The following is a 14,012-nucleotide window of genomic DNA, read 5'->3' on the forward strand; positions in this document are numbered from 1 at the left end:
CGCAGGACTTGTAACAGAGTACTTTTACAGTGAGGTATTAGTACTCCTGTACATGCTCTGGTTGTTGAGTTATACAATATTACCATTAGTCTGTACATTTCTGTATTTTTCTCACATTGGAATATACTAGTGTTTGTTGATAATGTGTGTTTTCTGGATGTAAATGTTCTACTTTCGCAGAGTTCATCAGGATCCATTTCGATCACTGACACAGGCAGTCATCAAGCCACTTAGACACAACTAAGCTACCTGCCTCGCTTTCATTTGCATTTAGTATTCGGATGAGGATGTGCTGCTAACAAGTGCAGAAAATATGGTTTTTATGTGCTGCCTCTTCATCTCACACTTCTTGATGTTTATTTCTCAGATCAGTGCTGCTGACTGGGGACAGGCTGAAACTACATATAACCTCAATGAGGTTCTTTTCAAGGTCCACAAGGTATGTTAAGAGTAGCATGCCATTCAAAATCTGATCACTGCACTTTTCATCTCAGCCTAGACGGCTGTTTTTTCTCTTCTTCAGCACATAGCATTTCAGTAAGCAGACAATCTTGGCTTGCTAGACCTGAGGGGATATTAATCCCTGAGCCTCAAACCAGGAAATGTACACACAGAAAGTTCTTCATTTAACTTGAGAGTTAAGACATGTACTCTTCATTCCATACTCTGAATTAATCATGTGAAAAGTGAAGAGAGAGCAAAACCTATTCCCATAACATGCAATAATTAAAATTTTGGGTTACAGCTGTGGATGGCAGAGGATTGCTGGCTCCAGGCGAGGCTCTACTTGGGACTCGAGCACTCACCTGAGCAGCAAGACAATGAGTCTCTGTGCTTCAGTATTCTGGTGGGCCATGGTCAGAGCCACACCTTCAGGGTAGAGCTGGCCACTGACCTGGCTATCTGGGAGAAGTCCTTCCAAAGAGCTGTCTTCTTGGAAGTACAGCGACTACAAGTGAGTATTTTCATATAAAAAATGCCAAATGTTTCTGTTGCTAAACGTAACAGTCTTCCTGTTGTAGATGTTGCCTATTTAAAATGTGCTGAATGCAGCTAATCAGAGCTGGAGTTCTGAGAGGAGAGCCTCTCACAGCTCCTTTCCCAACCTCAAAGGGCGACAGGAGGCATTTGATGTTTGCTGAAATAAAGACCACAACAGTACTTTGTGTGCTCTAAGTCAGAGGGCAGATTAGTAGCAGCAACAGCCTATAATGATACTGCAGCCAAATATAAAATCTGCCAAATAGAAATTAAAAATAAAATAAAATACAAAAACAAAAGACAAGGACAAGCTCTTGGAGAAGAGGTAGTAATATAATAATCAGGATTATAAACATCAAAAAGACCAAATTTAGATTTATCTGGTCTCTTTTCAATAATGTTTTTTTTTTTTGAAAAAACAATCTAAAGCATTTTTCATAGTGAATTTCATTTACACATTAGCTGAAGTTAGTGTAGGTTTGTTTGTTTGTTCTTCTTTTGGTCAATAACCTGCCCTCCTGCAAAATATGTAGTGAAATGCACGAAACGTGCATTTTATGTATTGTCTTATGATGATACTTGATAAAAGTGTTGCAGTTATCTGTCAAAAATAAGCCAGTGAAGACTTTCGTCCATGGCAAGAACCTTCTAATTGAGTCATTGCATCAGGATGCACCTCCGTCCTATACCTGAACTGACCCATCAGTGCCACTGTACCAGGGCTTCCCCCATCCCTCCCTCCTCTCAAGCCTGGACAGGTGCAGAAACACTTGCAGTTCACAAGTTGTGGACTCTATAGTAAAATAGTCAAAAGGAACTTTAAACCATCTGAGGAAGATTTGGACATCTTTGTCTTTGTCGAATAAAGATTTTGGAGATGTATCTACCCTATTGATGGATTTCAACTGAAAAATACTAAGAAAGACTGTTTGCTTCTCTTTGTGATCAGCTGTGTTTTAATCAGTTCACGAGAACTGATGATAAGTGATGGACCTACACTCTATGCTACAGTGTAATCAGGGTAAACATGCACGCTGTATCTACGGTAACAACTGTGTGACAGGGTAGAAAAAACTCAGTGCTTCAGCTCACATTGACTGTGTTGGGCTCAAGTCCGGTTCCAGCTTAAACAAACAGAACGCCTGTCAGTCAGGATCAGGCAGAAAAATGCAACTTGAGCCACACTCTATCAGTAATGCAGCCAGTGTGTGTTGCCCTTCATTCTTATGTGGCCCATGAACCTATTATGTCACAATAAATTGGCCAAATCAACATATACTTAAAGTAAAAATACTGTTTGGTTTGTTTTATGTCGGTTACTCGTTAAACAATTTGACTCTTTAGTCCATCACAGAAATAATCCTCTGCATAAAAACTCAGTTAAATGATGTAAACATTAAACAATCATACAAAAAAGAGACAGTGTCCCATAGGTTGGCTTGCTAGTTTGTGTAACATAAATATAAATGTGCTTATGCTCAAGTTAATGACCCTACAAAAGTGTAATAACTTTTTTAGAATGTTTTAATCATCACTGTCCCTTCCTGCCAATTTAATGCTTCATCAGTGAGAAGTGATTGCACTTGAGGAAATGCCTTTTCTGTTGACACGTTACATGTCCTGTGCTGCTTTGAAAAATGTTTCTTAATAAGAAATTAATTGAATCTAAAATTGAAAGCTGGGCAGCACTCTGTTTCCCATAAATGTCATTGTTACTTTTAAATGTAGTGAGCTGGAGTAACCTAAAGAATTAGTCCTCACATCAATGAGCCATTAAATTGCCTCTTAAGCAAATATGTTTTTTAAGTGTGAAAGCCATCAACTCTGTGGAGAGTGCATTGTTAAGCAGTCTCAGAAGCAGCTGCATATCAAGAGGCTCAAACATGAACGCTCATTTGAAAAACTGAGGAGACAGATGATGAGTCCAGACCTTGTTATTCCAGGTTTTTGCCATCTTCACGTTCAATTGTGTTTAAAATTTAATGACTTTGTGTCCAGTGCTTCCAAACAGAGCCATCCAACATTATGCACTGCAGTTCAATAACCCTGCATACAACTTATGATAACTTGATACCTGTGTGTAATGTGCCATTATTTGCTATTTTTACTGTATGAGTCACATCCCTCAAAATACTACTTTCAATGCAAACTTGTTCTACAAATACACCTGGGAAATACCTCAGAGCAATAGTTACAGGTAGAATATAGTCTCCATTATGACTTACCACATATTAATAATATAGGAAGCATGTTAACCCACTGCAGAGAATCCAGCAAAGTTCATCGCCTCATGTATTAAATATTAGTTCACACTAATGTAATCAATTGGGCCGAAGATGAGCAGCAAATGCCTGTAGGAGCTTGTTTATGGTTAATTTTAACATTTGTATATACAGATTATTTTAATGTCCACATTTTAATGATACATCTTTGCAGTGAATGGAAGGCTGACAGATTTTTTTCACCTGAACAGGCAGCTAGTAAAGATGATAAAATTTAAAGAAAAGAAAATTTTACTTAATTTATTTTATTTGTAGAGGTACCATGTACAATATTAAACAGAAATGTTGCCATTTGATGCATTGTATTAGAGTTATATTAGAGCTAATTTACATCTGCAGTCCCCAAGAAAATAATATGTAGGCTAACAAAGTCTTATAACTACATGGTAAGAATTGGGTGGAATTTTTGAAGAATAAAGTGTTTTGGCCCTGTATCAGAGAACACTGCTTTGAATTATAGTAAAGAGGCAATTTTGAACACATTCAATAATGAGATGGCGTTTAAAAAAAAAAATGTACTGCTGCATCTAGTGATGCTACAAAATCCACCAGTCCTCTGAAAATGCCCAGATTTTCTGAGCATGTAAACCAAAAAGTAAGGAAATTTGTGTTTGGTAGATTGTTTCTTTTTTGTAACAATGCTTCTTGGCAATAAATCTTATATTGTTGGAAAGCCTGTTTATTTCCCTTTTAAATGGTGCCACATTTGTAAGGAACATGCATTTGTGGGATGAGCAGCAGAGCTGAGTATGTGGGCTGCGCCCATGAAAAATTTGCGAAATCTTCTCTGCCAAACAGCTTATTCTGCTATTGACTCTTGTTTGGTGGTTTGGATGATGGAAGTCTGAAGAAACAAGACATATTGGCAATTTATGAATTTAGCAAACAAGAGCCTGAGTAGCATGTGGAATAACCATACACAGAAATCCATCTGCTGTAGGGTCATAGTTTTGTTCCTTACAAATGTGGCACCATTTAAAAGGGAAATAAACAGGCTTTCCAACGGAATAAGATGTATTGCCAAGAAGCATTGTTACAACAAAGAAATAATCTACCGAACACAAATTTCCTTATTTTTTGTGCTATGTTTACTTTGATCATGTTGATCGCTTCGGATCTCTATTCTGTAGCCTTCATCAAGCTGAGTAGCAATATTTACTCTACTATACATGCCAAGACGCATAGCGTTTTCCATGTGGCTCTTAGTTTGTTCATGCCTTTTCACTTTTTCTGCAAAGTGCTTTAAATCGGTCATACCTGACTGGATCCATGCTGGTTTGGTTCCTGCTGTTTGAAAAATGAGGCAGGGAAAGCAAAATAAATTGCTGACTTCAGTGCATGCAGTTAGCCACGACTTCTTAGCAAACCAGCCTCATGAAAAAGACGGAGTGTCCTTCTTCCTCTGTCTCGTGCATCGTTTTATAACGATGTCTGGCAGGTCCGAGCTTTTCACTCCAAGCTATTCCTGCAGTGTTCTCCTCTCAAATTATGTTGTTTTCAGCCACTTTACTGAACTTTCTTTCTCCATTTCAATCTATTCTCTGCAACTCACTCTATCATACAAGGCTCCTCCTACTCCAACCTACAAACTTCTACGTCATCTACTCCTACGTCAGTTTCTTTTCGCGCTGTTTATCACGGCCTTGGGGCGGTGAAAATCAGCGCCCCGCTAGCTCCTATCCTTTGTATTACAGCGAGTGCCAGTGTGAAGTGTGCACGTACAACTTATAACAAGGAGCTATGGCCAACGTTTTTGCGCCGGAAATCACCGGAATAAAATCACCTCTCAGTAACTTTAAGCAATATAGAAAATTTTTAATCTACATTTTTTTTGCAGATTATACACGTTACTCACTAACTGTATAACATTTAGGGTGCTCATTTAAAAATATAAAGTCTTATTCAGTGAAGGTCTTTATGATTCTTCTTCATGTGGGACAGGTGGGGCAGTGCCGTAGTGCCCCCTAGTGACGAGTTGTTACTGAATCTGAGTACTCTAGGTATATGGATAGACAGATGGTGCAGTTTATGCGTTAACAGAAGCATGAATGAAGCTTCATGGAGGAGGACAGAATGGAAGGGTCAGAAAATCTGTGTCAGGTTAATATCTCCATCTCTGAACCGCACATAAAGTCCCTTCTCTAAACTTTTCAAAGGAACCTCTGGACCTGCCTTCAGCATGTATGAGGAACAAATCCTTTACCAGTTCATAACTATTTCCACCCAATTTCACAGTATCAATATTTAACTAACAAGTCATCAGAATAAGTAAAAACAACCCCCAACATACAGTTGTAGCATGATGTCTTTGTAACAAGTAGAATCACTGAACAACATACTTTATTCATGTGTTGACTTAGCAGCCACAGTCAGAAAAATCAGAGCACATTGTATTTCCCTCATGCAAGGCTCTGTGGGCACTGCACTATTCAAGCACAGCAAACTGTAATTTCCCTAAGCAACTGTGCATGGCAAAGATGAGCTACAAGCAAACCAACCATGGAGGGAGGACTGGGCTTGTGCTATTAATGTTAGGAGAAATTATGTCACACAGTTGCATTACACAACAACAGAGACACAAAAGGCCTTTAGCATGCCTTTCATGTTCATGTTATAATGCATATATTTCAGAGGTTCTTTGTTGTGATGTAATTATGCAGCCTGCTGTGCTGATGCTGTTTTCAACAATATAGACTGTTTTACTGCCATTATGCTTCTTTTGCCTCAGAGTCAATACAGCACTGTCTAACAATAAAGGTAATTGTGAAAATACACAGAATTGCTTAAAAAATAATATAATATATAAAATGTATAATATTCAAAACTCCTTTATGCTACATAACTAAAATATTACATTATCATGGAAAAGTAATTTAATTCAAAAAGTGAAACTTTCATTTATTCTAGATTCATTACACATGGATGAAAATGTAATATTTCAAGCCTTTTTTGTTTAAATTTTGATGATTAAGACTTATAGCTCATGAAAATCAAAAATCCAGTATCTCAAAATATTAGAATATTACATAAGACCAATCAAAAAAAGGATTAATAATACAGAAATCTCGATCTTCTAAAAAGTATGTCCATTTATGCACTCTATACTTGGTTGGTGCTCCTTTTGCAGGAATTACTGCATCAATGCGGCGTGGCATGGAGGTGAACCAGTTACTACTCCTGCTAGTCCTAAAGAAAGTAAATGGAATTTGGAAGAAGGAGAATTATCTCCAAATTCTTCAGAAAACCTAAAATCATCAGTCAGAAGATTGGGTCTTGTCTGCAGCTGGGTGTTCCAACGGGACAATGATCCCAAGCATTCATTAAAAGTTGTAAAGGAATGGCTAAGTCAGGCTAGAATTTAGGTTTTGGAATGGCTTTCCCAAAGTCCTGACTCGAAAACATGCTGACTGTGCTGAAGAAACAAGTCTGTGCAAGGAAGCCAACACATTTAGTTAAACTTCACTGATTCTCTCAAGAGAAATGATTAAAAATTCAGCCAGAGGACTACCAGAAACGTATGGATGGCTATTAAAAGCACCTAATTGAGGTGAAAATGGCAAAGGGACATTTAACCAAATATTAGGATTACTGTATGTATATTTTTGACCCAGCAGATTTGGTCACATTTTCAGAAGACCTATAATAAATTCATTATTGAAGCAAACTTCAGGAATGTTTTTTGTGTGTTCCAGTCGTTCCATCACAGAAAAAATGGAACTTAAGACTGCCGTGATATACAGGTACATGTTATTTACAGGTGTATGTAAACCTTTGACTTGTGGTTATTTTTATACAAATAAAGCCCACATAAACACAAGGCTACACATTTATTTTAAATTTTCAACAGGGTGAATGTAAACAGCACTCACTCCTCAACTTTGAGTGTTAGCACCAAGCATCAATGAAGTAAACACAGAGTCCACCTCTCCTCGTCCCGCTGTAGTCCTGCACTCTGTCGGTCTGGATCACAATCCTGGTCAACAGTCCCTGATTTCATGTGTTTTGGCCAGTCCCATTTCCTTTTACTATGACCAGACATTAGCCAGGAGCAGCCTTAAACCAAGCTGAATTAGCATAGCTCTTATTCTGAGAAATAGTTGAAGGACTGGTTTAAACTATGTGTTTATTTTTTAATAAGAGCCTTCTGGAAACGTACAAAAATCAGCTGGTGATGATCTCATCAACCAACAATATGCCAGTGACTGGTGCCATTTTATATGGCTAAATCGATGACTAGCTAAACATGGAAAGCCTGCTTGTGTCTGCCTCTGTCTGAAATCAAGGATCCATTGTTTCCAAAATTTGGAAAAGTAAATCTACCACTGTTATCATAATATGTGCCAGATGGGAGAGAATGGAAAGCTTGATGGGCGTAGTGAAAGAAGCCTGGTAAGAGGCTGGGTTGCTGAAAATGTACTTTCATATCTGTTTTTGCTCGGGCAAAGTTAGAGCTTGACTGTCAAGTGCTAGCCATATTTCCATAAAATAATGCAGTCAAACATTATCATTAATGAGGATGTTGAAGAATGTTCTCCATCATCCAGATCATGGTAAATCTAGGTGCTGTATCGTAGGCAACTGGACTTGTTTCAGTTTCTTGAAGAAGTTTCACCTCTCATCCAAGAGGCTTCCTCAGTTCTAACTAACTGGAGAGGAGTTGGCAGGCTTTTAAACTCTGTGTGGGTGTGTTCTTACAGAGTCGTTAAGGACAAGTGAGCTCTGAGTTCAGAGTTGTTAAGGCCACTTGTGGGTCGTTGGTCAAAATGAGGATGTAATCACAGATGATTTGTTGGTGAAAGATAATATATTAAGTAGTGCCATGTTAAGATTATATTGTAAACTCTGCTGTGGATGCTTAATAAGCTAAATGTTAATTAAATTGTCCAGCTTTTGTCTCCTCTATGCACCTTGTGCTACTGTCAGGAATTCAGCTAACATTCATGACCGGCCCATAACCTTTGTGTACTCACTATATTCTATAAGTGACTTTGCACTTCTGAGTCAGGTCTGAATGGGCAGTTTTCCTCATTTTCAGTATAATAGTAAACAGCATGAAATATGGTAATGTAGCATTTTTTCAGTCTTTAATGATGCAAATGTGGGACAGTGATGGATTTCAGTTTGCGTGTGTTTCTATGTTCTCCAGCCAATTAGGCTACCTTCCTGTGGCTTCTGAGGAGGACGCAGAAGAGTCCGACTTAGGATAACCTTCAAATTGTGTCGATGTGCACATTGCATAAACATTGCTGATGGGGTAGAAGTAGGGGGTATAACTGACAAAACTGTCCAGCCTGCGCTGTCCCTCTAATTTTCCCTTTTTTCTTTGGAGATGATGAAACCCAACATTGCATTGTTTAGCTCACAGCAAGCAGTCAAGCTGTCATATTTCACTTTTGGCGTCGTCTAGAGGCTCAGGTGGTTAATACACATACCATACATTTTTGTAATATCTTCCTTTGTCTAGTCAAAACAAGACAGAGCTTACTCAATTTGAATTGGTATTTTATTTTTGTTGTTTTGCCTTAGGCCTTACTTTTAAAATCCGGCAAAGATCCTGCTCTTTTTCTCTTCAAAATAACCAGGTGAAGAGGGCACACTGAGCTAAATTAACTTGTATGTATTCCAGCATTTCTTAGGCACAAAGCATGTTCCTGTTCATGAAAACACATGGGTTAAAATGGCAAAAAATCTATAATTTGATAAGAACAATAGATCATATTACTATGTGTACTGTGAAAGGGGTGTCTTGGAGTAAAAAACCAACAGAGAATTCTCACCTGCCTCTGTAGATCCCTTCATCTCTCTTTCAGCACTCCTGACCTCCTACTGTTTTGCTTCACTTTCACTGCTCGCAAACTGTTATTTTTGTCTGCACAAGACAGCTGTTTCAGCAAAAAAACTAAAAAAACAAAAAACCTTCCCTACTGTCCCACTCAACAACAGTCAGACAAAATTAACCAGTGGCTGGTGAACACTGTGGAGCACTTCCTCTGCTTAAGAGCAAGATAATTTGCTCAGGAGGGAGTGGAGACCACAAGTAAATGTTGAAGTATGTTGCCAGGCAGCCAGAACTGAGTTCTGCACAGGCCTAAAACTGAGACTTGAATCACCCTGAAACCATGCACTGTTAAAGGAGCAATTGGTAAAATATGACCAGAATTTAAGTCACCAACATTTAAAAAATGAACTAATATTATTAACAGAGTGTGAAGAAACAACAGTGTTGATTTTATGTTAAAGACATACTATATTGAGATGTCTACTGTTACCATGCTTGCACCGACCTTTCCTGTCTCATGATACCACTTTGTACCTCCAGGGACAACTTAAAAAAAAAGAAAAACTTAACAAAACAAACTCACAAAATGTCAAGAAGGGAAATATTTTCCACCTATTTTCTTTACTAATCAAAAAAAGTATAACTGTACATGAATAATTCAAATTCAAGTTTCTCTCTATGACCAAACTAAGATGAGCCAAATTGTTTCTTCATAAAACCAACACACTTCCCTGAACCTTGACATAACCAAAATAAAACTCTGCAAAAAAGTCTTGGTTTGTCTTTCCACTATCAGCTCTGGTTTGGTCTAAGTAAATGCTTATGCACGACTCTTGCTGTCCCCAGTTGTCAAACTGGCATATCTCAGTCTCAGAGGTTATGTTCAGTCCCAGTCTGGTGTCTAGCCATGCCACTGAGGGCTGGTTGACTGAGCCCCCCTGACTAATATAGGCTAGTTAGCCCCATAGTGTACTGAGCTACTTACTAACAGCAGATAGCATAGCAGCCAGTCGGCACAGCCAAAAAATAGCTACAGCAAAGAGTAGCAAAGATTGCTGCCCCCGATAGTTTTGGAGCTACCTTCAAATTCTGGACATTTCTTGCTAATTACTCCTTTAAATATCTAGCATTTGTATTATAATAAGACATTTGAATCCTGTGTGGTCACTTCTACACAGCAAGCATTTTAGAGAAAAGAGTTCACATGCTTTCAACCCATTTTATTTTTAAACAATGCAAGTCGCATTTTTGAAAAGCACTGAGCTACAGAATGTCTTTGACGGTATACAGGGTGTAGTCAGTGCGCCTTGACATCAGTGTGGTTACAGGTGTGCCCAAGCTGTGCACATGACAGTGATGCTGAGTGTGGTTAAAGTCAACGTCTCACGTGGCTGAGGTGTGACAGATGGGGAATTTCAAACTAAAGGAGGTCAGCTCAGCATCAGCTTGGTGTTGAGTTACTCTTTAAATAATTGGCCGTATTGACACAGCCTGTTCTGGCGTTTGCATCAATTTGTATGTACAGTAGCAGCTTCCTTTTAGTGCAGCTGTGGGTCTTACATCCTAAATTCTCATTATTCTGCCACCGCTTCTGTGTGTGTGACGTGGTCTAGCCTGCTACATTAGCTTGACAGATAGATAACAGTTTCCCAAGAGAAGGAATGAGGCTTGAAGTCTTTTCCAAACCTTAGCTCACAAAGTACTGTGAAACTAGGCAAACAAAGGAATACATCTCAGTATTACATTCAGTTATAAATGTTTTTCAAGAACAATACTGTTACATTGCCAGTTAAAACATATAGCGAGAAATAATCTTAATGCTAACTTATAACTTATAATAAGCTTAATGCTAACTTATATGGGACATTGCATTATGATGCTAGCGGTTAGCATATACAATCAAAATACACATTTCAGGGTTCATTAACAAAGGTTTTCATCACCAGTAACTTTAGTATTCAATGACAAGACAGCTGTATCAAATCATAACTGCAGGCAAACGTATTTTCTGGCTAAACAATGTCGCGTGAGAAAACTTCACCATGCCTTTCATCAACTGCTGATGCACTGACAGTACAAATAAACATTATAGTGGAGTTACCACTAGAGGTCGCTCCAGATAACAACAGGACGAAAAAAAAATCTAATAATAATATTTCTTCTTTCCAATTAGTGAAGTGTAAGTCACTGCTCAGGAGTCACAACACAGCCTTACACGTGGCGACAGGAAAAACTTGGCCTGCCACAATTATTTTTTTCTGTCCTCCTCACAGCTGAATTCACAACACCACTAAAGACAGAGGGGGGTGAGGTCTGTGAGGAGAAAAGACTTTCAGTTAAGGACTCTACAGTCCCATGACATATTCACTGCACACTGCACTCTATAATTGAAAGCACCATGTCCCTGCTGTGCTCACAAGTGAAGAGGAAATAAAAGGAATGCTTAACACAAATAGGAAATCAGAATACATTCCCCGGTATTCCGACTTAGTGCACGGCACAACACAAATATTAAGTCAAGTGGCAAGAGAAGCCTTTAGAGGGATATTGCTCCACAGAGAGCAGCAAAACCTAAACATAAGTGCTTTCAAAAGACATGTGAAAAGATTTGATAAAGATTATCAGGAAGCTGCACATGATGCTGCTCTTACTGATGGCTCATGCAGGACTCATGCTTGTGTTATCAGATATCCCAAGCCTAACATGTCAGACTGGCACTTTAACAAGTAGCTCTCCACATGTACATTGCAAAGTAATCTTGTGAGGATAAGAGAGAGCAGAGAATACAATTGAAACCACAAGCAAGCCCTGTCAGTGTGAGGATTCATGACACAATAATGTTAGAACAAGTTGTTCTAACACTGAGAGCTGGATGAGACAATGAATGTTTATTAGATTGCAAAATGGGTTCACATACTACTGTTATCCTCGATATCCACAAAATCAGAATTGTGTCTAATGTGTCCAGCTAGGAGGACCATTAAAAACCTCAAACATGTATACCCAGAAATCATTATTTGCCTTGAACTTCATGCTTTATGAGTGCCTCACTGGGCTGATGGTGCATTGTTATTGTAGCACAGAAAAGAGAGAGGAAGCTCATCTTTATTTGCAAAGTATGTTCAAACAACTAAGGACCTTGACTGGGGTTTTCAGTAGCTGTCAGTGTATTCAAACTCTGTTCCAAGAACATACATGATCTAAATTAACCACTATCAATGTATGGCCATCATGCAAAACAATGATAAATAGCCAGTTAGTAGAAGTTTGTGCTGCAGCGTGTTTTTGTCATCGGATGAGACACATTTCATCATCATTTAGACCAACATCTAGGTCTCGAGCAGGCGTTGTTTTAAGTTTTCTCTCTTCAGAGAGTCCACACTTAAGGTTTATGATGTTTTTATCAGTGTATAATTGCCTTGAACTAAAAATCGTTGATTGTCATTGATCTTTGCTGCTAAATATATGGTGCTTGATGCCTGGTGATTTAGGGGCTACTCAAAGGGCTAGCTGATGAATTACTGGAGATGGTGAGCTAATTGCTAAGTTGCTAGCCAGCTGCGAACATGCTTGTGCTAGTCAGTTACAATAGCACCTTGTCTTTTGTTCTATTTTCTATCTTCTTTGCTGTATTCCTCTGTGGCATTGTGTTATTTTAGAGTACTTACGTTCAATAATAAGTATGTTTTGAATAGGGTAAAGAAACTATCTGCACTAACAATAATTACTGCTTTCAGCTCAAAAACAAGATAGGTTCAGACTTCTAACCACACTGGTTGTACTAGCAAATAAACACTGAGCAGCCTTCAGAGTTCAATGATGATTGAAGGTTTTATTGGCAAAAGCAGGTACAAAAGAACCTAGGTGGCCTCACAAAACAGAAGCACACACTAACTCTAACCACACCATTTCTGGGCCTTAAGTACAATACACAATAATAATAATACTAATAAACTTAATTTCTATAGCACCTCTCAAAAACAAACTTACAAAGTGCTTTACAATAAAACCATATAGTAAACGGAGTAAAACACAGAACTTAAGACATGAAGATAAAAATAGATTAAAAAAAACCCAAAACAATTCATAGCATCAGTTAAGAAAAAGCCATACCATAAAAGTGAGTTTTAAGAATAGATTTAAAAGTTAATACTGAGTTTGCCTGCCTGTGATTCTGAGACATGGTGCACCCAAATAGCAGACGTTGAGTCTTTGGAACCATTAGTAGGGGTCTGACTGTAAACATATGCCTGTTGTTACAGTTTCTGTCCTTGAGATGCCATAATCATCTTCTCTGGATGTTCTGTTCTGCAGTTGGATACATAGTTTGATAGTTTTCTGTATCTTATCATGGTAACATTCCTTAGAGGAACAGTATATTCTCCTTCAGTCAATCCCTTTTCTCCTTTGTCGTTTTGCTGGGTCACACGGGGCACACTGACATTATGAAAATAAATGATCATACATTATTTCATTCATCATTATTTTCTAAATCCCATTTACAATTTATAAAAAATGAATGACATCACCTGTTTATTGGTTATTGACTGATATGCACATTGATTAGTCATAAGAATATTGATTGGCATGTGGGTAGGACTGCAGTTGTTAACGTAACCTAAACAAAATGAACCATTGTTAATTACATCAGTTACAGCTGTGCTTTTCTTGCCATGACAAGACAAAAATGTTGCAGGGTGAAAGGCCTACTATATTGTCTGTGTTCTTAAAGAAGGCAGTAAATGAGGGTTAATAAGACATTATTTAATCATCCCACTGTATTAGCAGGATGCATTTACTGCCACAAATGATGAAAAAAAAATACAGCCATCATTTATTTGCAGCACAGTCATACATACAAAAGTTACATGTAATATGTGCTCCATATGTCTTTGCTCAAACAGGCAAATGTACCACAGTACTCTTTGCACAGTATGCCATTACAGAACTATGGAAATGGAAATGCTAAT

The 14,012-nt window shown here is 38.2% G+C and overlaps 1 protein-coding gene across 4 annotated transcripts in view; it reads left to right on the forward strand.

Annotated features, from left to right (window-relative positions):
• Positions 1-14,012, forward strand: part of sntg2 (syntrophin, gamma 2) — a 93,729-nt gene that overhangs the window by 76,006 nt on the left and 3,711 nt on the right. For all 4 annotated transcript variants that reach the window (XM_084381793.1, XM_084381795.1, XM_084381796.1 and 1 more), the window contains 2 exons: positions 368-439; positions 746-955. In XM_084381793.1, the coding sequence (XP_084237919.1) occupies positions 368-439; positions 746-955 (282 nt within the window). The remainder of the gene's footprint in view (positions 1-367; positions 440-745; positions 956-14,012) is intronic.

The sequence above is a fragment of the Pagrus pagrus genome (genome assembly GCF_965226575.1).
Source record: "Pagrus pagrus genome assembly, chromosome: 18".
Taxonomy (NCBI): Eukaryota; Metazoa; Chordata; class Actinopteri; order Spariformes; family Sparidae; genus Pagrus; species Pagrus pagrus.